The 24,824-nt window shown below is 42.3% G+C and overlaps 2 protein-coding genes across 2 annotated transcripts in view; one reads left to right on the top strand and one right to left on the bottom strand.

The window, feature by feature from the left end:
* The window catches only part of BABAM2 (BRISC and BRCA1 A complex member 2), a 166,785-nt gene extending 166,407 nt beyond the window's left edge, over positions 1–378 (bottom strand). The window contains exon 1 of the mRNA XM_084283295.1: positions 335–378. The gene's annotated coding sequence lies outside the window, so the exon portion shown is untranslated. The remainder of the gene's footprint in view (positions 1–334) is intronic.
* Positions 379–440: 62 nt separating this feature from the next.
* Positions 441–24,824, top strand: part of RBKS (ribokinase) — a 67,116-nt gene continuing 42,732 nt past the window's right edge. Inside the window, exons 1-3 of the mRNA XM_084283726.1 lie at positions 441–695; positions 17,796–17,928; positions 23,609–23,672. Of these exons, the coding sequence (XP_084139852.1) occupies positions 640–695; positions 17,796–17,928; positions 23,609–23,672 (253 nt within the window). The 5' untranslated portion in view covers positions 441–639. The remainder of the gene's footprint in view (positions 696–17,795; positions 17,929–23,608; positions 23,673–24,824) is intronic.

Raw genomic sequence — 24,824 nt, 5'->3', positions numbered from 1 at the left:
GAGCGCACACACCAAACGAACCTAGAAAGATAAAAATAAAACATTAAATAAATAAATAAATAAATAAATAAATAAGTTAAAGCTCTCCAGGCTGCTCCCCTCCCGCAACCCGGCACGGGGCAGCCCCATCCCGCTGCGGGTGAAGCCCTGCGGCCTGCCCTGCCTCACAGCAGGCCGGGGGCGCCCCTCTCAGCCTCCCCACCGCCCCCTGGGGGCTTTTACCCCCCGGAGGGGCACGAAACGAGCCCGGTGCCGGGGCTCCCTCCCTGCTTCCCCGAGGGCCGTCGGAGGCGCTGCGGGCCGCCCGCTCCCCCCGCCCCGGCCCCGCCATTACCTACGGCCCCTTAGCAACGGCCGCGCCCGGCGTGCGCGCCCCCGCGCCCGCCCCGCCGCCCGGCGTGCGCGCCCCCGCCGCCGCCACCGCCACCCGCCCCCCGCAACCGGGCCGGAGGGGGCCTCGCCGCCGAGCCGCCGCCGCGCTGCCGGGCTGGGGTTTGCCCGCCGCCAGCAGGCGTTCGCGCAGGGCAGCCCTGCTGGAGGAAGGCCCCCCGGCGTTGCTATGGTGACGGGGGAAGCGCGGCGCGGCCTGCTGCGGCCTTGGGGATAGGGGGCAAGGGGCAAGGGGCAGGGCCCGGCCCCATGGCTGCCCCGGTGGCGGTGGCGGTGGTGGGATCCTGCGTCACCGACCTCGTCAGGTCAGTACCCGCCGCAGGGACGCGCCGCGGGCCCGGGTTGGGGGAGAAGGGGGGTCCCGGCCTCGGTGCTGCGCGGCCGGGGGGCTGCGAGGCGGGCGGGAGGCAGGAGGCAGGCCCCAGGCCCCAGGCCCCCAGCGCAGCTCGCCAGGCCGAAGCGGTTTGTGGAGGTAACCGAAGGGGCTCGGCTGGGGCAGCTCGGCCCCAAGCGCTTGGGGCCGCCAGGAAAGCGAGGAAGGAGGCTTCATGTCGGAAAAGAAACTTCCCGTGAAAAACAACAAACAAACAAACAAACAAACAAAAAAAGCAGGTCAGGAGTTGATTATTTACAGGCTTCGTTTCATGGGACAGCGAGAAAGAAAGGCCGCCGAGCTGCTCGCAGCCATTCAGACCAAGAAACAGAAGTGAGCACTCAGGAAACCAAGCACCTCTGCTTTTTGAACTGATTATTTATTTATTTATTTATTTATTTATTTATTTATTTCAAGGAACGTCTTCGTGCCTTTTGATTCATCTTCTGGGCGTTTTGCTCTCAGGAGGAGGCACTTGGGCCTCGTTGTCATTCTTTTTTAGCGCGTAGGTAAGGTTTAGAAAACTTCTTAAAAAATAAAGCAAAGTTTTGGTTCGAGCAGCCTGGGTTTTGTAATGAATACCGAATATCGGAAGAATTCAAACAAAACTGTGAGACTTGGCAATGGTGCAAATGCTAACCTAAACGGCCTGACCTTGTCAGCCCCAGTAAACTTGCAAACCAGTTCTTTATTTGCACTACATTAAACACATCTGGTTTCAAACTATGTACGCAGACTTGGTTAACATAGGATTTAAAAGTGTATGTGTCTGGGCTGCATCAGCTCGCTCTGCTGGGAATTCTGCAGTAAAAAAATAAAAATAAATCAATTCCTCAATGTGAATCAGCAGACAATCAAAGCCTGTGGGTCAAGAAAGTGTAGAAGACATGATCAGAAGGTTATGCTGGGGAGTGAGTGCAATGTAGTCATAGACGTGCACTGTAAAAACACTTTAAAAATCATAGAACCTATGTCAGAAAGATGTAATGCTTTATGTAATCTGCAGCACGCACTGGCGGTTTTCCAAGAGGAATAGTTGTGTTGTAAGTCAGAGAAAGATATTGGAGAACCGATCTTGACGTTACGTGTGTGTGAGTGATCAGATGCTTGTGACGTTACGTTGAAACACAAGGCATGGTGCTCTACTCTCAAGAAATTCCTTTTCCTTTCTCTCTAAAATATGGAAAAAAACTTCAAAAATTGCCTACAGCTTCAAGCGCTACTGACAACCGTGCGCCTGGGTTTTTTCTTGACAGTTAACAAAACAAAACAAACAAGGCCAACAAATGGAAAGCTCCTGTGTGTTTTTTTTTTTAGCTTCAAGTTTGCTGTGATGGAAATGCAGGCACTTATCTGAAGGCTCATTAACTGGCTGTACTGTAACTAGAGATTAAACCGTGGGTTGTAGCCATAGATGCTGTAACACTGAGATTAAGTGCTTAAAAAAAAAAAAAAAAGCTCTTTCACTCTTCAGTCAGCTGAGAGTTTCTTAAACTGCACAAATGCTATCACAAGAATGTATCTGACTCACCGGCATTAGCCTCTACTTAAGGAGCAGCGAAGGGCTTTTTATTAGTGATAAGCTAATTCGATTCAACTGGGAAAGAACGGCCAGCCTCATTCCCGGTTACGAGCACAGGATTTCAGGCACTTCATAAACTTGGGAAAGGAATGGGTTTAGATTTAGCTGGCAAGTGTTCAGTCAGACTGAAATCTCCATTTGGTACCCATGTAGACATAGTTTGGATGTATCCAGTGTTACAAAAATCTTGGTAAAATGACCTGAAAGCGTTAAGCTGTGGGCAGGGATGCCTCTAAGTGGGGAGCAAAGGAGTGAAATGGAGAATGATAAGCAAGCTTTATTAAAAAACTGCCGGATTAGGGTTGATGCCAGGAGGGTTTTTCTTTACTGTTTGTATGCCTGCAGTGTAGGGAGGTTGCATATTCTAGGTTTAAAGCTAGGGTTCATTTCAGAGGGGACAAAAGAGCACCAGATTTTCATGAATTTGTTATTTATGCCGAGGTTTTAGCTAGGAGAAGATGTGGAGAGAGAGGCGAGCGTGTTAACTGCCTGTCTGTCATCTGCTGGAAGAGAGTGAGTAAACCTCATTAGGAGGGAGAGTGGTGTGAAGGAGGTCAGGCACATTTATGGCCACATTGCGTTTGATGGGCTTATTCACTGCTCAGGACTGAAGCCTGTTTTTCCTAGAAGATAAGCGCGTTGCCAGAGGTTAAATGCTGTGTTACAACTCGAGCTGGTGGGGTGCAACGCTGGCTCTCCAGAACACTGACTTCGCCCTAATTCTGGAGAGCCAGAACCTAAGGGTGGCAGGCGTTAACTGATGAATATCCCCAGGTCTTCAGGGGCAAGGTACCGACAATCCGAAAGATCAGCCCGAAGCTGCCAGCGGCCACGTGGCAGCCAGACTGACCGAGCGCAAGAAGTTACCGTCGAATGTTTTTACTGAGCGCAGTAAACCGATGATTTGAAGAAGCGAAATGTCTGGGTGCCACGGGAATGTGCAATTTGAAATTTGCTACGCCTTACATAATGAACGAGAAGGGAAAGAGAGGGGACCTTCTACTGAAGACAGCATTCGCTTGTCATTGTGAGAAATAATCAAATTCAGAAGAAAGGGTAGTGTGCCCTAATGTCCTTTTACAGGGAAGGGGCCCAGCGGTTTGCTTTTAAAATACTGTTCTCATTGGAAATTCTTCTCTCATTGTCCTGTAGCGCTGCAGTGGCAGAGTGTGGGTTTTCTAAAGTGAACTTCATATAATCAAAACAGCCTCACGTACGTACACGCAGTAAACCACACTCTTTTGGCTTAATAGGACCAGGAACAAAACATACTTGTGGTCACAATCACAATCAACACTTCATTGGCAATACCAGGCAATAGTAGTAGACAACAAAACCAGCATTATTCTATAGGATCAAGGTATCAAACCAGGCGGGTGCCGTCCATAGTATTATTGAAATAGTTTCTCTTCTGACTCATGTTTGCAGACTGGTCGTGGCAGTGGCATTTTAATTCATATTAAATCAGGACAAGACTAAACATATAAACCAATGAGAGTCAGACACACTAAAACAATTAGAATAAACAGGAGAAACTTTGGCATGGCAACTGAAAACAGCAGAAGCAAAGAACAAAATGTAAGATGGAAAAAAAGGCCTTGGACAGTCACAACAGCAACAGTTTTTCACTTGAATTCAAGAGAATGAGACCACAGCCCGAATACTGGAAAACTATGTTTGTTAGGATGTTCAAGATTTGAAATCTTAGTTTTTGGTGGACCTCTTCCCTCCTCTCAGATTGCTTTCTTGCCTCTAGGGAATTAAAAGTTTTGGCTTCCAGCCCCCTGTTGTGACCACTGCCCTTAATAACTTCTACAAAAAGCACACTGAGTGACTGAAGGTGCTCAGTGAGAGAAGCAAGAGATGGCAGAGAAAGCACCAAGCTGGAAAGTAGCGTGTTGCCAGACTGGCCAGTAGTGACAAATGCAGCCAGAATTATTAATATCCCGGAGCAGCCAACGGCTGTGTCGAGTCATCCTCCCTAAGAGCCCGATCTCTGCTTGTGCACAGCGGCAAAGGTACCTCTGCGGGGAGATCCTGCATCTTAAGCCTCTAGTGGTGGCTACTGTCAGCCAAGTGCTGAAGTAAAGGACTCACTGGCTCCTTGGAAATCCCTCATCCTAAGTTTTTACATATTTTCTTGCTTGAAATGCAGTATCTGGGACAATGATTTCAGGCTTCTGCGGGAAAGCGAAAAGGAATTTTCATATGTTTCTTTCGAGGTAGCAGGCAAAGTCTCACGTGTGCCTTCATTTTCTCCTTTGCTTTGTTTCCAGGTCTTTCACACATGTTCTCATTTCCACCATTTCTCAGGCATGCACAGTCACCACATTTTAATGTTTTTATTCTTGCTTTCATGTTTTTTTTTTTTTTTTCTCTGCTCTTCTGCTTCTCCTAGCAGCAGAGAAAAGTGTTCTAGAATCCTTCAAATCCATTTCGTTTGTGTTTTTGTTTTTATCTGTAATGCTTCCCCTGCAGCAGCCACTCCTCATTCTAGTCAATCTGCCGTTGCCAGCAGCATGGGAAAGCACAACTGTGAAGGAATACAAGCTTAGTCCAGTTGAGGAAATTAATCTTTTGGATCCAGAGAAAGGCATCAAGGCATGAGAGAATGTGTCATCTGTGAATTGTTTGGTTTATGTAATAGTGAAAAATCTGGGCTTGATTTCAGCGCCTTCATTCCCTCCTCTTCTTCTCTGACCTAGCAAAGTTTGCCTGTACAGCACATGCAGGATGCTCAGGCTCTCTGCTTTGGTGTTCTGCCCTGCTTTTAGAGGAGCTAAAGTGTGCTTTGGGGCAGCTCCCCTTTGCCTTCTCTTCCCTGGCAAAAAGAAAGCTGTATCTTGGGGTCTGAAAAGAAAAATGCGGTAAAAATCAAGTTGATGAAATCCTTAATAATGGACTTCAGGAAGAAAATTGTTCTAAGCATGTGCAGGTTTGAATACCAGGAATGGCTCAGACGTTGCTCATCTGATGCAGGGCCCGATCGATCCTAAGCTCATTCGTGTCAGAAGAGGCTTTTCAGTAAATTGTAGTGTGACATTAACTAAATTGCCCCCTAAAATCTAAGTGATCGGTTTATTCTAGGGTGCAACACGGCTTAATGTTTTACTCTGCTAAAAGTATTGGGTAACACGGCACAGACATGGAAAGGTTCCAGCAAAGTGCTTCTTCCAAAACAATAACAAAATATTAAAGAGGTGAAGCAGGGTGGGGAGGAAAAAGTCTGGGTGGATTTCACTCAAATTAACACGAGATATCTGGGCTAAGGCCACCGAGGGCTGTTTTTAACCCGTTAGAAGAGCCGCGTTGGCAGCCAACTTTATGAACCACAAGGAAGAGACAGAGCACCACTGAGCAGAGCTGGCACTTTCTGAAAGAAACGGCTGTTTGTGTAGCAGAGGATGCTGGCTGAGGAGGGCCGGTCGTGTTAGAACACCTGCTCGACACTTGTCTTTGGCTATTTTCCAGGAAAACTTTTTTTTTTTTTTTTTTTTTTTTCCCCCTTCTTAAATGGAGACGTGGAGTTTTAAAAGCCTTGGGAAATTGAGCTGTTCAGCTGATCACACAATGTCTTTTAACTGAAGTGGCACTGAAGTGTCGCTTTCTGGATTCCATGGAAGTGCAACCTCCCTCCTTTTATTTGGCATCACCATTTCGAGCACCGATCTCCTGCGTGCTGCAGGTGGGTGCTGCCTTTCCCTCCGAACGCGACCCCATATCAGCAGCCACTAATGAGACTCTCATGTTTTCGACTTCCCTAGTTCAGTTTTAATAGCATGTATCTACTGGTGCCTTTGAGCTAAAGAACACCCCTTGTGCTACTGCAGTCAGGCCTGCACGACATAAATGCTGTAGCTGAAGTCATTTCTTCCCATTACTTGTCCTCCTGCTCATTTGGAAAACATTTTGGAGTTTGGGGAGCAAGATTGGGTGGAGTTGCCTTTGCAGAGAGGTAGGAAAAAGGTTTTGAACAGGCAGAAATGGCAGGCGAGGCATGAGGTTTTGCTGCAGGAGGCGTGAAGAAGCTGTGGAGCTGGGGCTGAGACACCAGGCAGGGAAGCTGCAAGGCCAACAGTGACAGCTCCCCAGCTATCCAGAGGGCCCCTGTTTTTCTGCTTCTCTTTCTGCCAGCCCTGGCTGCCTGCTTGCTTTCTGCAGCTTTCTCACAGGGCTGCTTGGCAAGGTGTGGAGAAAAGCTCTGCTCTAGCCCTGCTATCTTCTCCCAGCAACAGCGTTTTGGAAGATCCAGCACCCAGCAAGGCCTCTGTTACCTCCTCCTTCCCATGAATGAGTTCCCAGATGTCTGCTTCTGCTCCTACCAGCTGCAGTGTCTGGTCTGGTTAAGTTTGTAAATTGCTTTGAGATCCTTCAAGATGAAAGGTTCTCCTTAAGTGAGATCATTATCGCCTTCTACGTTTCTCCACTCCCTGTTCCCAGCTCAAGCTCTTTTCTCATCCCAGCTCAGGGTCCTGCAGGGTCCTCAGCATTCCCAGCTCACGGCGATGTGGAGCTCACCCCCAGGTTGCAGCTTCCAATCCATCAGTTGTTTGACGCCTCTCTGGTTACTTCAGAGCTGAAGGTTAAATATATGGATTTTCCTGAGCTGCTGCCAAAATGCTTAGCACTTGCCACCCTGAGATTGTGCTTCTGAATTTGCGTCTGACTTCATGTTATTTTGTGTGCTTCAAGAGACTGTATGGTTCTCTTCCTCCCACTTCTGAGGCACTTACTCATTCTAGGAAGCGTTCCAGCTCCAGTGTTGTTCTGTGATCCTGCCCTGCGTTCCCAGAGCCATGCTTTGTTCACACTCATGTGGTTACCCTGTAAGCCTGTCAGGGCAGGGATTTCACTCCTGTCTGCAGTGGGTTGATGGAGAGGAACCCTGACATGAGTTCAGAGGGCTCTGTGCTCGAAAATCCAGAGGCAGCGATACGGTGCTCGGACAGGAGAGCTCCCGCGCTGCCCTCCTCGCTGTCGTCTTCCTCTTCTGTACTTACCCAGCTAGTAAGAGAGTGTTTTCACTGCATAGTATCTCTGGGTGTTTATTCCCAATGCCATTCACATTCCTCTGAAATTTCCCTCTTTCCTACTAAAGTGAGGTCATCTTAAACCTGTGTTTATGGTACTGCAGTCATTTCCATGGCAGTAGACTATGATATCATCAGCGGAGGATTATGCCCTTCCTATGTGTGTTAGCAATTAAAAATTATGGTTTGTGAGATAAAGCTAATGTTTACCAAGCTTTTAGGTTTAGTCCATATGAGGCAAGGAAACTATTGCTTAATTCTCTAGAGAGTTCACTTGGGTAATGGAGTAAATGAATCCAGAAACATTTCGATCCTAGCAGGTGATAAGTTTTTGGGGGTGTATTTTCCAAGTGGGAGAAGAAAATCAGCTACTCCATCTTGTGTTCTCTCGCCACGCAAAGAGCACTTGTCTGAAACACTCTGGCACTCCTCCTTGGTTTATGTTATTCAGAGCCACTTCTTGGCTTCGCTCACAGCGCCGCCAATTCCCAGTCTCATGTGACTGGCATTTTTCCCCCTTGGAGGTCAGTAAACTATTAGACGCTACCCACAAAAGTAGAACAATGTGCCTATCGGCCTTCTCATCTCTTTAATGCGTGCCCTATTTGCCGGCTATCGGTAGCTGAATCTCTTTGTTGAGCCTTCCTCAGTGTGTGCGTGCTTGCTCGTGGTTTGGTGACAGCAGAGGCTGGTTGCACCACCGCGATGGCAAAATAAAATTCATTCGTTTCAAATGAGTCCAGAGCTGGAGCAGTCGCTCCTGCTGCAAGCTGAACGTGGTGGGTTCACAGCACTACTGGCTTCGTCCCTTCAAATACTTAGGGATTCTTAAGCCAAGGAGGTAGAATTTCCTAAACAAGTGCGAAGAGAGAGGGAGAAGAGATTAGATAAAAGTTCACAGAGAAAGGAGGTATTGCAACGTGAGGCAAAATTGGTAGCTGTTTCTTTGGTTGTGTACTTTAATTACAGAAGCCTACTTCTCCTGAGCGCATTTTGTCCTGCCCGCTTTCCCACATAATAGAATTGAACTCTCATAAAATACCTGCTTAAATAAGCTGGGGCAGAGCGTTACAAGAAAGTCTCAAAATGCTGTGCCCTAATTGCATCCAAGATTTGCTGGTGTCCATTTTCTCTGAACATCCAGGATGTGAAAAAGTTCTCCCTGAAATTATTACCACGTTAGATGCTGCAGTACAAAAAAGCTCCCTTTCCCCCTGCAGATCATGGAGACAGAGCCAGGTGATGCCAGGCTGGAACGGAATAAAGAGAGAAGGAAAGAGAGAGAGAATTATTGTATGCAGTTTTTTTGGAGCCTGAAGTGCCACAGCGGACCTGGCACGTATTTACTAGGCATACAGTGAGGTGGTGAACACTGGGGCTGCTGTACCAGCTTCCCCATCGTTCTGCATTCGTGCTGAGGCTCCACCTGCCTCTGGAGAACCCAGAGCGATCCCTCTGTATGAAGACAATGAAAGCCAGAAAGTAATATCCCAGAAAGTGGGATAAAAGCTTTTTTGCCACTTGTCCAATATCAGCACCAGGAGCGAAGGGTCTGTTTTCATTTCTGCTACAGGAATTTTGTCTCAGCACTGTGCAAATAGCACATGGCCATTGCTTCCCATTATAACAGCCTCCTTCACAGACAGCACAGCTCTGTGGTCTTCTGCTTTTGGTAGAGTCCCTGGATGCTGTGCAGTTGCAAATAATTAAATGTAAACCAGCAATGCACTGGATGTTGGTGTTCTCAGTACTTGAGGGTGTTCCTTGGGCTTCTGCTGTACTCTCATGACACAGATTGGATATTAGGTTGTTAGCGTATCTCTAATTTCTTGCCCTGCTCTTTTACCATGTAAGTTGCACAGGTTTTTATTGTTTTGGGGATTTTCCACGCTCTTACGGGAAATCGTCTTTTTGACTATTAAAAATAATGCATCTCTTGCCTTTTCAGTCTGGAGCTGTTTGCCATACAAGAATTACTGCAGTCAAAGGGGAGATTTTCTAAAGAAACTCCTTTGAAAATGTTTGCCACAATAAATACAATTGTTATGTATTGCATTTTAACACCCAGCACTGAGGCTATTGTATTTTCTCCCCCCTTAATGAGCCACAGAATGATATGATTAATACTTCTCTTCTGTCTTGTTAACGAATTACTTGCTGGCTGTTCTCTTAATGCAAATAGCTGTTTTCCTAGATGCGTTTTGAGACATAAATGTCTTTGGGTAAATTTTAGTACTCCTGACGCTAAAGAGCTGCTGGCACAAATCAAAAGCTGCAAGAAAAATCGTATGGAGTCGTTGGTAACAAATTTGTGTAAAACCACTCTGGGCTGGCATATATATGCTGTTGCCTCTAGGAGCTGTCTGAGCTGTTCTTTCTGTAGGAGTTTGCTAGTAAGGTTTTGTTTGCTTCTTTTATAAGGCTCCGGTTGTTAGCCCCTATATCAGGCTCCGGTAAGTTATCTGATGCTGCCATCCCCGGTTCCTTCCCAGCCCAGTAACATCCACCTGGAGCCTGGAGAAAAGGCAGGAAGATTTTTCACCGCTGTGTTGCCTAAGTAGGTGCAGCTTTAGAGAACACGTTGATCTTTGTGACAACTAATTATAAAATAAGAAGGTGGTAATGTTCCCGAATGCATCAGTTGTGTGCTCTCTTATGGGTTTCATTATTTCTGCTTTCCATTTCTGACTTTAGTCCGTTTTTCTCCCTTTTTTCCCCTGTACTAGATCAATAGCATGTCATCCCTGAACCATGTATGGTTTCCTCTTATTTGCCTCCACCTCTTGTTCTTATCTTTCTGCATCATGTTCTTACCGTGCACTTGTTTTTCATACTGCTCTTTTCCTGCCTCTCATCTTTCCAAAAATAACATTGCTTCCAAAGAATCATAACTCCCTTTTGCTAATTTACTCTATCCATCACTTTCTGTACTTCTATCCTCTCTCAGGTCCCTGTTTATATAAAATGCATAAAACTTTATAGTATACACAGCAGAAAGAAAGCAAAAGATGCATTGCTCAGAGCTGAAAACAAAGGATGGAAACGAAAAGAAAAGAGATCAAGTTCAGTACTCGGGTGGAAAGACAGGCGTTTTCCAAGTTCTTATCTGTGAGGAGAGTGAATGTACCTTCTTCCTTCTAATTGCTTGATCCCGTTAGTATTATTCATTGGGAATATCCTGCTAGTATTATTCAATCTTTTTTTTTTTTATTTTTTTTGGCCAGGCAGAAGGAGAAAATGACCTGTTGGGGAAAAGCAGCTGCTGGAGCTCATTAGTGCTCCACATCGAGGCAGCGAAAAGGAGCAGATATTCCTTCAGTTTTCATTCCCCATTACTCATGAAATTCTGGGCGTTACTGGAGACGCGAGAGTTGTCTGCTGGCAGGTGTAACAAGCCAGGGGTATGCAGATTGACATCCGTCTGATATTTAGACATCTGTCTTTCTCGAGGGAACTTAAATGGGACAAAAGGTGAAGGCAGTTAGGTAGAGAGGGTGCCTGCATGCCCTGGCTGAGGTAAGCACTGACAGCAAAGCCCCAGCACCCCCTTCACACTGCAGATTCTCATATTTGCCCCACAACCTTCATGTTATTGTAATCCAAGGCTGTAGGAGATGCCTTTAGAGTTAGATAGAATTTCAGGTACAGCTTTTTATTGGTAAATCAAGGGTAAGCTAGTTTCAAAGTAAAAACTTGTCTAGTGAAAGCATGAGAATTTGGCATATTCCCTTTACCTATATGGATTGCCTTTTTTATCTGTGACAAATTGGGTCAGCACATGTAAGCTAAGTATTCTTTTGTTTATACTTTTCATTTGTGACCCATCTGGATTCTGTGGGAGGCACTGTACTTAGAAAATTGATGAAAAACTTCTTATTTGTCCAAATTATTCTCTTGGGTACAAGCTTTTAGAGCAGCTTCTTACTGGAGAAAATGAATAGCATTTGGACTGTGCTGTTCTGTGTCTTGATGACTGTGTAGTGAAAACACATCCATGATGTTGCTTTTAATATTGTAGCTCCTAAAGCACAACATGCTCGTGCACAAAATGCCAATACATAATGGGGAGGGCAGCAGGGAGCAGGGAAGGGTTTTTATTTTTACCTAGAAAAGACAGAGGACCGGATTTGTAAGGGGGTCAGCAGGCAATCTTTATTCTGCATGAGTGAAACAGGCTGCTCTCCAGCCTGCCGTCCCCCTGTCTGTACGTATATCCGGGATATCCATATATCTAAACCCATCCTTGGGCATGTAAAGATTGCCCTTTGCTTGGGTTGCAAAGGTTATTTTGTTTTGTGTTGTGTTTTTTGTTTTTGTTTTTTTTTCCTGCTTTAAGCCTGGTATTTCATCATGATACGATGTTCTGCTCAGCGTAGGAACCGTAGGCAGCCTTCTTCAGTCCTGGGTGAGTACAGTATGTTTCAGACAGCCTATTCTAACATCACCATCACATTGCCTTGAAAATAATTATGTAACTGCAGTTCCAAAAATAATGTAATCGAGAGACATCAATGAAGAACAACGTGGGAGGGAAACAAAGTTAGCGAGTAGTAATTTTGAAAATTTCCACAATCTTTCCTAAACACAAAACAGATGTTTGGTATGAATGATGGAATGTTTGTTGAACTTAAATATCTGAAGATACATTCCTGCTTGGTTTGGGGTTTTGAATCTCTTCAGAGCTTCAAGTTCAGAATCACACATTCCACAGATTACGGAAGCATCAGTGTGCCCACCTCTTCCCAAAAAGCTAACTGCTAGAGATGTGAGGAAAAGCTAATTGTTCCATGAGAAAACTTTTTACTTTTGGCAGTTAGTCCAATAAATAATTCTTTTGTGCTGAAGTTTTCATACTCCTAACATAATTTAGGAATTTTGATCTCTTGGTGATATCATTTCAGTGATGTGCACCACAGCGTGCTACCGCAAATGCTTCAGGATATTCATCTGGGTGCCTTCTTCGTTACATCTTTTAAGATCTAGTGGGGTAAAATTTCCTTCTGTGCAGTGGGTCAGCAGAAATATTCATCGAAGTTCTTGTTGAAGAGCCATGGACATCCGTTCTCATTGTGCAGGTTATATGTTAAAATATATAAAAATATGTATTTGATAAAATATCTCTTTTCCATGATTGAAGAGGTTTCTGCTGCTCTGCACCAATTCATCATTCACTTGTTTGCACTGCAGTGACAGACTGGAGTTGTGAAAAATCAAAGAAGTTTTTAAAAAACCCTCAGCTGGACGATGGGGTAACGTTTTTGCAACTCACACTGCCACGGTCCATCAGCACTGTCCCGTGAAGGGATTGTTCTTTAACCCTCAATTATTTTGCCAGGTAACAGTTTGGGTGGTATTTTTCCACTGTTTTTCCACTCTTCATTACTGTGTGCTGGAGCAGGTACCAGACCATCAAACATACAGGAAATGATAACCAATAATACAAAATGTCTGAAAAGTTACCTTTTGTTAAGGAAAGACTTGTCACATTCAGGGAAATGGTGGGAAGAATACATAGAATATTTCCTATTATTTCTAATTGTCTCCAAATGATTTTTTCAATCATTAGAGATGTGAAGTGAGGCTAAGAACCTAGAACCTGATAGCCCCGTAGTTAAATCAAGCTGTAGTTAACTAAGTTCCTGAGGTAGTCTCTCCATAAATCCTGAAAAGATTCTACCTTCTAATAAGTTTTAGTGGATTATTAAAAGGGATAAAAGCACGACCAAGTCAAGACCATCAGATTTTGAAAAGAACTGTGGTCTTTTTGTTTCAGCGTTATGGATACTTTCCCATAGAACATGTTCAAATCTTTAAAAATTATGCGAGACAAAAGAGACCAAGGCTAAACCAAAATGTTAAGCCAGATCCAAAGGAGGTCAGAGGCTTTTTCACCACAACGATGTACTAATATTCCTAGTTAGAGGCAAGAACTGTTCTTTCCTTTGTATTTGTCAGCTCAGAGGATCATGAAAGCCCAGCAAATTGTATGTACTAGACAGAGGCTAGTTACACCTACTCTAATCTCACAGGGATTTTCCCCATTCCAGGGAATTCCCAGGAGGGGAGAAGGAGCCAGTTTTGTTCAGGGATTCAAAGAGAACAGAATCAAAGCTAAATTCTAGGCCTTCTGCATTGTGTTCTGTTTTATTACGATACTTTTACATGCAGCATTTATGCTACTATTTTGATACCCTGGATTATCTTCACCTTTCTTCAGGAGAAAAATAAAGTTTGAATTTTTCTTTTGCTGCTATGCACATGACAATCATCTTAGATAACGTGACAGCCCATCTGACATACAAATTCTCTTCCCCTCTGAATTGCCTGATGAGAGCATTGTTTTCCTTTTCCTATTTTTTCGAAAGAGAAATGCCAATGTAGGTTTTTTTCTTGTTTTTTTTTTTTTTTTTTCACTTATTTTCCTTTCTCATGCACACCAAAACCACGTCCTTTCTCAGGAACACACTGATGCTTTCTGCTCTTCTCCAACATACCTGCTGAGCTGAGCATACCGTACTCGTCACGCAAACCCTCGTTAGGTAGCATCTAACTCGTTTAGGTAGCACCTCACTCACCTCCTCCTCTGTCCCAGCCCACCCTGCCTGCTCTGCACCAGATTCATTCAGTTTGCTGATCCTAATTAAAATGACCTGGGGGGAAAACCACAGATTTTGCATTAGTAAGCTCCCTGAGCAATAAGGGCGCTGGAAGATACACATTGGGAAAATGCTACTGTAGCAGCCTGGTTTTGCAGCAGCTTAGGCTGGTGGTAAAAATGCATCTTCGTGGTACTTTCATGTGTTGAAAACACTGAACAGACACCGGTGAGGTGTCAGGAATCGGAAGCAAACCACGATTAATTTCAGGATTAGTTTATGCAAATGCTGCTTCTGTACATCTTTCCCTTTCCCTTCCTCCTTCCCTCAGACTCTTTCTCTGATTACGATCTAGTCACTGCTTAGATGGGAACTGTTCAAGAAAACCCAGAATACCATGGAAAGTGGCATTAATGACTCAGTGAGTTGCACTTTCACCTCTGATTCAGTGCTTCAACAAGGTACTAAGGGGCTCTGTTCTTTTTCTAGTGCTGCCCTCCTTAAGGGACATCTGTCTAAAAATACATGTGCTAACCTGCTCTAGCCTTTAAGAGCACTCGTGGCACACACTGGACAAAAGGTTGAAGTTACTGCAGTGGCAGAATTCTTACTTGGGTGCTTTTATTTACCCCAACCCCCTGAAGCATGACTGGATGTAAGATCCTTCATTTCCCATGAAAACCTGTGGGTAGTGTTGCCATGTGCTTCCTACATTTGGATACCGTTTTGTAAAAGCTCTTGAAATGTTGTTGACTATATTCCTTTATTTGTAACGTCCGAAGCCTTTCAGGATGTTCCAGTCTAAAGTTCCTCTGTAAATACGATTCAGTAGCACCGTGCACAACTTCCAAAACATTATGCAGTTATTTCATGTCCCATCTAGTAAGTGTCAGGGGATTTCAGGTTTACTTTCTGGTTACTGCCAAGATAGGAGATCGATATTCTTCATGCTGCTCAGCCTCTCAAAGCTGAGCAGGATTTGTCACACGAGCTGAGAGCAGGCTGTTGGCTAGTAACTTAAATTTAGTTTTTCAGGTCAGCGTTTTCAAATTATGTCGAAGTTGTAAATAGCTTTACAAAACATTTTATGTAACAATTCTGAAAACCAGCGTGACAGTTTTTCTAATTAACTTATTTAGCCTGGTTTTGGAGTAACATTAGCTGTTTCATCATTTTTAGGCCATTATGAGTATTCTTTGTGGTACCATCAATAAGCCAAGAATTTATAGGGTTCCTTAATCATACAGATTACTCATCATTGCCTGCTCATAACAGAAGCCTGAAATGCTCATTAAAATTGTCTGATGTGAATCGAAAGTTAGTGCAGTTGCAGAATTAAATGACAAGAGAACAACATTGGGAGGGGGGGGGGAAGAAAGAAACTTGAATACCTGTGTTAGTGAAAGTGAAACCTCCAGGCTATATATAGAGATCAGGGCTTTGAATTTGTTTAATATGGAAGATGCAAAACAGGCTTCTGGAGAGGAGAATCGCTCTGAAAGGATGGGCGATCACGCCAGAAATGCAGTGAGGTGGGGTTTTTTGTTTACAGGGAGCTACAGGAGCTTGCTGCGTGTTCGTGCCTAGTCTGTTAGCCTATTTTTAAAACGGGTTAATTACAAATCGCTGTTCCAACTTGATCCTTTGCCCTTTGCCTTGTACCTTTTCATCAAAACAATAAAAAAGGTGACCTTCCTGTCTTCGGCAAGCTGTTGGATTCCCACAGGCAGTTGTTTTGCTGTCCTACTTGAAACACCGAGGCCCGGATCCTCATCTCACCAAGCCTGTTTTTTCACCAGTGTAATTACGTTGCCTTCGTTGGAGTTGCGTGTCGATGCCAACATAACTGAGAGAAGAATCAAGTCGTGGTCTAGCCACTGTTAAAACGAGAATATGTATGGCTGAACATGCTTCTTGAAAATGCATATGAACTCAGAGCAGCACTATTAGCAGATGCCTGCTGGGATGTCACAATTGTTAATCTTCGTCTAAAAATATATTGGCTTTTTGTGGAAACAAATTCTATTTAGAATAAGCTGTAATCTCCTAAAACACCCTAAGGAAGGAAGATGAATTGAGACTTGATACCATTCTACTTACTGTAGAATTTAAATGAGAAGACAGCGTGTGCTCGTGGATTGAGCTGATCTCTATTTTTGGGTTTGCCACTGGCTTCTTGGCTGACCCGAGGCGAAAAAAAAGGCAAAATGACTTGCCTAAGTTTCACACCCACAAAACAGGAATAACAATGTTCTGCTTTTTAAAGTGTAGTGAGATCTGTGGATAAAACGAATTATACAAGAGCTGCTCTTACTGTTTCTTACCAAGGCTGAGGGAAACACCTCTCCTTGGCTGACTGGCACACGATTCTGGAAGCACACATGCAATGGCCTGGCACTGACTGCACGGGAGCTTCCCCCTCCGAGTTTTGTGGCCCTCCTTCCTTCTCTGGTCCCCAACCACCGCTATTTTGGCTTCCGATGGCACACGAGCTGATGAAAACAGCACTGAATTATAGATGGTGCTATTAGTAAACATTACTTAGCCGCCCTCATTACACCTCATTCCCTGACACCTTAGTTGCTGACTGTTGTAAACAAGCTGCCAGATGCTGCTGTGGGCAAAATGTTTTAACTTAGCAGCCCTTTCCACCTATACAAGGCACTTACACGTCTACTTTTAAAAGGCTGTTACATTTTCATTTAAAAAGGCTTTAATATTTACTAGCAGAGTGTTACCTGGCTCTGCATCTCTGGAAATGAAATGAGTGCCACTAGCTGTACTTGGGAGCGCTGCTGGGCTCCCCGTCATTGCACCAAATGGGTTCAGTTCTCTCCAGAAAGAATTCTGGTTTTAGACCTTGTCCCTGGAACGTATGGCTTGAAGAGGCAGAAACTTGGGGAATCCAAGTGTTGCAAACACAGCTTTGAGTTACGTATTTTTAATAGAAGTGGCAAAAGTAAGCTTGCCTTTTGCATTCAGAGAACTTCTTCCCCGTAGGTTTGTGGTGTCTTGTCTTTCTTTCAGCTTCTGCTGGAGATAGCAAAACATCTGGTAGCGTTAACAAAATTACAGTTCTGTTTTGTTTTGTTTTGTTTTCCAAAACGGGAATGAAACCAGACTGCCTTGAATACACCCCTGGTGGGTCTCCACTTTGTATTAGTGCATCTGGTTCGGGGCACCCGTCCCCGGAAAAATGTAAATGCAATTGGAGCGAGTTCAAAAACCACCAAAATGGTAAGAAGTTGCAAAGTTCGATCTAAAAACAAGAAAAGTTGAATATGTACAGTGGCCTGAGTGGCAGCAGAGGGGAGGAAGGTTTTGATAATGATCTACGATTTTCAAGGCTGTAAACACCAACAAAGTGAAAAATTACTTCGGGTGGTTCAAGAAGGTATAATTAGCTGTAATGAAATTAAATGAACAATATGTAAAGTTGCGCTGAATGTTACAGAAAAACAATGTGAACAGCGAGACCTATAGATTTATTATTTATCTGTATTGTGTTAGCGCTGGGGAATCCCAGGCAGGGCTCAAGAGCTTCTTTTCCTGTAGAAACATGAAACACAGACAACAGAAATGCAATCCCTCTCCTGAGTAATAAACGAGAAGCTTGACGGGGTGGCATGCAAGGGATAAACTTAAACTGGTGGTTTGTGGAACAGAGACCCTGAAGAGTCTTTCTAGTCTTTTTTCTAGTCTTTTTTAATTTTTATTGACGGCCTGTCGGAGCCTTTAGGATTGTAAGAATGTAACTCTTACTTTGAAGATGCTTGCTATTTTTGGTCGTTAACGCATGTAAATATTGCTTTAAATTGGAACAGCCTTACCACGCGATTGCCAAGAGCTGGAGAAACTGTCCTCGGACAGAAGTTTTTCATTGGTTTTGGTGGGAAAGGAGCCAATCAATGCGTCCAGTCTGCTCGACTCGGGGCCAAGACCTCGCTGATCTGCAAGGTAAGCACTGGCTTGCTCTTGGGTTACAGCTGAACTAAATGTTCGTGCAAACTCCAGTCAACCTTTAGGTGTCTTACAGAAATGGTGTTTTGGTTTGTTTCTTTTCTTTTCTTTTCTTTTCTTTTCTTTTCTTTTCTTTTCTTTTCTTTTCTTTTCTTTTCTTTTCTTTTCTTTTCTTTTCTTTTCTTTTCTTTTCTTTTCTTTTCTTTTCTTTTCTTTTCTTTTCTTTTCTTTTCTTTTCTTTTCTTTTTTCTTTTCAATACTGCTCTAATGCCCCTTTCTTCTCCTTATTTCAGCTGTAAATTTAAGCATGAAATGTGACCAGGAGGCTGTTCTGAAAGCGCTGCCAGAACCAAAGAGTAGTTGGCTAGAGATCTGGCAGAAATTGCACAGAAAGAAAGACTGCAAAACTGAGATTGATAGATACACCGTGGAAAAGAGAGTTGGGGAGAATTTGAGATATTCAAAATTTGAGTGCTAGCCCCTCCTCTTTATGCTCCCCAGCATTACAACTATCAGGGCTTCAGTGATGACGTTCGGGTGCTAGGCACTGTAGTCAATCAGCAGTTTACTTTGCAGCTGATTATGAAAATCGAATATTGATGAGGTAGTAAAAATTCAGGAAGAAATATAAAATATTGTGCTTCAAGAGTTAAACCGTTGTCTAATTACTTGAGATTAGGATGGGATATTGATATACAAACTACCACCTTTGCATGCTATGGGAATTTTTTGCTCACTCCTCTGAAACTTTTGATGTACAATGGTTCTCAAGACTGGCTTACAGACCGTCAGGCTGATCCAGCCTGACAGATGCTACATATTTACAGGGCTTTTCTTTGATTTTTGCCATTAAATGCTATCAGTTTTGAGGGATCATCACTAAGGTTAATACCAAATTTTCTCTCTCTGTAGCCTTATTGTCTATCCAGTACTAACCAGATGAAAATTTAGATCGACTGGACACACTTTGTTATTGCTATAGCTGGGGGAAGATGCTAAATTTGTTGGATCATTGTCTGCCAGGGATTTTTTTGAGGAATACTGGAGACATCAAGGAAGCCTTTCTTACTGGTTTCCATTCCAATATTTAGGCTAAAGAATGGTACCTATCAATCTAAATTATACCTTCAAGCATTCCTGTGGGTCATTATCACTAGTTGCTGTTCTACAGTGTTGGTTTTTTTTTGTTTGTTTTGTTTTTTTCTTTTTAAAAAATGTATACTGGGGATGTTTATGCTTCTGTAATACTGAGTATAAATTTGATCATCTTTGCATTCAAAAATGATCAGATTCAAATACAAGATGAATTGGCAATGAATTCTCTGCTAACATTTCCTGATAAATGTTAAAGGTTTTTTTTTCCTACTGAAAGTGTGAATTTTGTTTTATTTTTTAATGGTCTAAGCTATCTCAGTGAATACATGTTTCTGGAACCATTTGCATTCCTAATAAAATTTAGCAGTTAGTATAATTTCCAGTTACTTTCCAAAATCATATTTATGCTATTTCAGAAAAATGTAGTTGTCTCTTTCTTTTTCTTTCTTTCTTTCTTTCTTTCTTTCTTTCTTTCTTTCTTTCTTTCTTTCTTTCTTTCTTTCTTTCTTTCTTTCTTTCTTTCTTTCTTTCTTTCTTTCTTTCTTTTTCTTTTTCTTTCTTCCTTTCTTCCTTTCTTCCTTTCTTCCTTTCTTTCTTTCTTTCTTTCTTTCTTTCTTTCTTTCTTTCTTTCTTTCTTTCTTTCTTTCTTTCTTTCTTTCTTTCTTTCTTTCTTTCTTTCTTTCCATTGTGTATTTATGGGAGAAAAGACTTAGTAGAGAAGGACAGATTTCTCATATAAACTTTAGCCTTTTTTATTTTTTATTTAGAAGTTAATATTTACTTTTTAAATTAAAAATGCAGTTAATAGCCTGGCAAAACAGCCTCATCTCAGAGCAGTATAGTCTTTTATCTGCACAGCTCAATAGGACACTGTATAAAGTCATTTGCTGAATATAACTGAGAAGAGTCAGGTAATAATGTGACGTTACAATTCAATTTTTACTTTAAGAAGTCATCTTAAGTATGTGGTGGTTCTTAAAGCCAGGTTGCCTTTCACACGCACTCTGTTTTCAGTACATGTTTATGTTTTGGTCATAATTCCCAACATGAAGCAATTGCTTCTGCAGTCTAAAGTTGTGGGAATGGAATCAGTATTAGTACCAGAGGGACATTCCACTGGACTGTGGCATCCTCCTACAAGGGCTGTAATTTAGACAGAGGATCTAATCAACAAGAGGAGACATAAGCATCTCAGGTCAAGTGAAAAAACGTTCTCATACCTGAGAGCTTTAAAGCATAAAAGAGAGACAGTGACTATCTGTTGATGGTTTGAGAAAGGGAGTTTTAGGATGACTTGTAGGTATAACCAGAGATGCCACAGAATGGTGTAGATTTTAATTTAAAATCCAAATACTGGGTTTGGCTAGTGGAAATGCAAATGCTATTCAATTTCCTGCCTGGAAGCCAATGGAAGTGACTGCTGTTACTCTGGGTTATCAATATCTATCACAGTATCGGTCTTAAACTCCCTCACTCAGTTTGCTCAGTACAGTAAAACACCATATTGGTGGAATAGATGCCACTTCAAAAGACAAGAAAGACAGTGGTTCTGAGAAGTGTGCAAGGTTGCAGTCAGGAAACTAAAGGATCTAAGAGAACAAGTGGGTCATTCGTGTTCAGACAAGAACCCTGTTGCAGTGCTGAAAAATGCACAGAGGTTTTGAGGGGGGTCCAAACTCCCCATTGTAGTGGCAATTACCAAAAAATCTGCTAAGTATCCTAGATAAAGAACGTGGAAGAAGGTTGACATTGCATGTACTGAAAAATGTCCCATTTTTCTTCTGACAAACAATTTGGGATGATTCTCACTGGACATTGGTATCACCAGCCTGATAAGTGCGTATACTAAATTCTACTTAATCCCTGGCTGCATTTGATTCCTACTCAGAAATAGGAAGTGCTGGACTATGATGCCGCGTTGTCTCCTCCTGTCTTTAGATGATCTGTAAGCCAAATTTAAGAAAAAGTGCTGTAAAGCCGAAACCTCACTTAATTGTAAGGTCTTAGACATATCTAAGACACAGCCCAGAGTGTAATGGTTATCTCCAATTGATTTTTCCTTTTGTATTAGTCTTACTTTTGTGTTTAGTACCTGTTTAATTCTCAAAACAAGAGAAAGAGTAAACTCTCAGAAAACGTGTATATAGAATAGATGAAAAAATTGTTAAGAGGTACGTTTTTGTTGTAATTAATTTTCAGGTGCAGATGAGTTTGATTCTCTTAAGCTGCTAGCATTTTAGCTGTTACGATACCAGTCAGCTTTCCTAACTGCATATGGAAAACATGATGGTAAGCAAGGAAACGCCAGGTTGAAAAATATTGACGTAATTCTACTTTTCTAATGTGCAAACCATGTGACCCTCATGCTTGTACAAACTGCTAAGAAATCAAGAAAGAAGAAATGCTACTTCAGCACGTGTAATGTTCCGTGGTCAGCAGACTAAGACGTTTAGTTTTCTGTTCATCCAATAGTCCATCTAGGAGGGTCTGAGCAAAAGCAGAAAATATTTAAAACACTGTTAAGTAATTTGACATGGTCAGTAAATATGCCTTTAATCTAAAATGAGTCTGATGCCCAATACTCTGCTTTCCTTGAGGGTAAAGCCTGAATGGAAAGATAAACTCTTCAAAGGCACTAGGATTAACTGGGTCAGGTGCTGATGAGCTAACATGGAGAAAAGTTTCCAGAGGAAAAGGGCCTCCCTGGAGACCCCTCCAAGGGCCTTCCTCCAGCACTGAGATTCCTTGCTGTGAGCAGAAGTATCGTGGTTGTTCTCAGTTGTTATGACAGTTGAACAATAAGGGGTGTCTGTCTGTCAATTATGTAGGACCCAGAGCTGAAGAAAGCACTTTTCAGTTGAGCTTCTGGGAAACAGTTACGAAATACTTCATTTCTGAAATAACTGAGCAAATCCTGAGCTTTGGTGCAGAAGCTTGGTAGCAGATAGGGAGGGAGAAGATGATACCATCAGGTGGAACGCATTCCAACAGCACATCTGTCAGGCTGCAAAGGTGAGCACAATTCAGGTTTAAATTGCAGATGGCTGCAGTCAGCCAGACAAAAGCAGTCCGAAGATGCAGCTTCTGACAACCCGCCCTGTCTGGCAAACTGGGAGTAGTCAGAAATACAGACATATTCTAATGTGCAAACAATGAATAGCACAGTGACCAAAGAAAATGTTTATGTTGTTTTTTTCCCCCTCCATTTATTAGAGGAATGTTCCATCTGGATAGACTGTTTTAACCTACATTGCTGTCCTCCTTTGGTAAAAGACCGGGACCATCCCTAATAATGCTTTATAAAAATCCCATATAGAGGTTGTAGGAAATGGAAATATGTTTCAAAACATGGATATGCAATAGAGTAAGTGGGGGGGAAGGATCAGCTATCTGTGACACTTTCTGTTTTACAATTTTGTAGGGTTTGTGGAATTTTGTAGGGTTTGATTTGTGTGGTCACTAGTTAGTACTCAGGTCTTCTCAGAGCTTTCCATAAGACTGAACTCATAAACAGACAGATTTCTAAGCAGGCTTTAGAGGCAGCTGCTTTGTACTTCCTAGCAACTCAAATACAACGTTAGCTATTAGTGTTGTTTTATGAGAAGACAGGTCATTATTTATCATGCAATTCCTTTGCTGTCTAGACCATGACCAGGATCTTGATCTGGCTTCTTATCTGAAAGATGACTTTTTTTCTCTTGCAAATATGCTTCCTATAGCATTGGTCAGTCGTTGATACTGATCAGATGGACAACTTGCTCTTGGAAGTGGGAGCACAAACTGTGAATGCTGAAGACATAGGCTAAGGCTGGTGAACTAAAAACTGTGTTGGCTTTATATACTAAATGCTATTTGGGTGTTGTTAGACCTTTTTTTTTTTTTTTTTTCCTCTCCATATACCTCACCTTCCTTTTTCAACTTGTGTAATGAAACAAACCCAAATGTTTATTACCCTGAATAAACAGCAAGCAGAATTCTGTTCAGCTAAAAGGATTAGTGGAACTGAAATTACAAGCTTTTTAACTTGCTGTTAGAAAAACAATAGAGCATAACTTGACTCTGTAACTCAACTGGGTCTGGTGTTGCTGGATAAAACAAACAAAAACATGTTGAATTCATAAACAGTACATTTAGTACTGAGAAATTGTAGAAATCAGCAATGCTGAGTTTATAGTCACTTTCTAGAGCACAGCCACTGATGTTTTTCCACCAAGAAAACTTTGAGGTAGAAAATCCAAAACATGAACTGCAGTTAAGAGGAACACTTAGGTTCCTTTCAGTTTAAAATTGACTAGTGGCCCAGGAGTACAAGATTCCGCATACTTCCAGATTTTACAGTCCCCAGAAAGCTTCAGTTTCAAGGGAACATAGTGGTTGCATGCGAATGAAACTTGAATATAGGGACATGGGTGGAGGCAGTGCGTAACAGAGGTGGGGAGATCTGCAGAACTGTGTTCCAAAAAATAAAGCAAAGTGCTTCAAAATAGAAAGTGTTGTATTCAAATTGCATTAGAGCATTAAGCTGCCTAAAGACGATCTCACCTTTCTGTAGATAAAACCTGTCCGTTTATCTTTTGTATAGGTTGGGAATGATTCCTTTGGCAATGATTACATTGAAAATTTGAAGAAGAATGGTGTTTCTACAGGTAAAAATTTACTTTAAATAAGCCTTTTGAATTATTTCTAAGCTTTAAACATTGGTAGTGGAGGATTTCTTATTTTATTGCTTTATTGGATGTGTCTGTAGTCAAAATCAAAACTACAAATAATTGTTTTGACATAAATGGGAGGAATGAATGAATATGGGTTAGAATGCGGGGACTTCTAAAGATTGCTGTACCACTAAAAGTAACATCTAATGTTATTACCTCTAAATCTCAGATGATTACATCAGTGCAAGTCACTTGAAGATAACTTGCTGTTATGTGAGTGTTTAGGTTGGCACTGATGATGATAATGCCTGGTGAGAAACTGACAAAATCCAGTCTGATAATCCAGTCTGATTATCCTTTATTTCATGTTGGGAGAGGAAGGGTAAAGTGGAAATGCATTTGTCAACTCCATACATTTCATCCCTGCTCTGTTTTTTAAAATGATGTCCAAACATTCTACAGAATGCAGATGATGTTTGTTTATACACGTATACACAAAAGTCAATGTTAAAAGGCTTTCAGGAAAAAGAAGAGTTAAGCATTCACAATATTCTATCATATTTGCACCTTTGTAACCCTAATTCTTTCTCTTGTGAAAATGGATTATTGTGTGCTGCTTAGCTACATGATCTTTTGCCTGCAAGCCCCTTGTTTCTGTCAGTGTGGACAGAGTGGACAGATAAAATCACTAAGTGGCAATTCAATGTTCAGTTCAAGTTTTCTGTTTAAAGTGCAGCCACAACTTTCATTTGCTGCATTATTCAAATCCTGCTTTAAAGAGAGAATCACTAGTATTTTGTGGGCTTTTTATTATGCTTGTCAGTATAGCATATAAAGATTTCACAAATATATAGAGAGGTTTATTCATTACCTGTCTTCCAACTGAGACAAGCAACCAGGCAAGGATACCATAAAAACTAGTGTCTGTTAGTGTCTGCTCCAAATCTCTCTAAAACGGGCCTACCTCGTGAATAAAGTCTTTGATCATGTAAGTAAAGTTATTATGATGGATAGCACTTAATGAAAATGTACATTCCGCAGACAGCCTTAAATCTCATATTTCCTGGTTTAAATGATTGATCTTGCAATCTTAACGTAAATTTGTAAATAGTCTTTGCGGCAGGAAAAGGGAAGTGAAGGAAAAAT

This window comes from Netta rufina (assembly GCF_964035555.1).
Source record: "Netta rufina genome assembly, chromosome: 3".
Lineage (NCBI taxonomy): Eukaryota > Metazoa > Chordata > Aves > Anseriformes > Anatidae > Netta > Netta rufina.
This window is presented reverse-complemented; position numbering and strand designations above follow the sequence as displayed.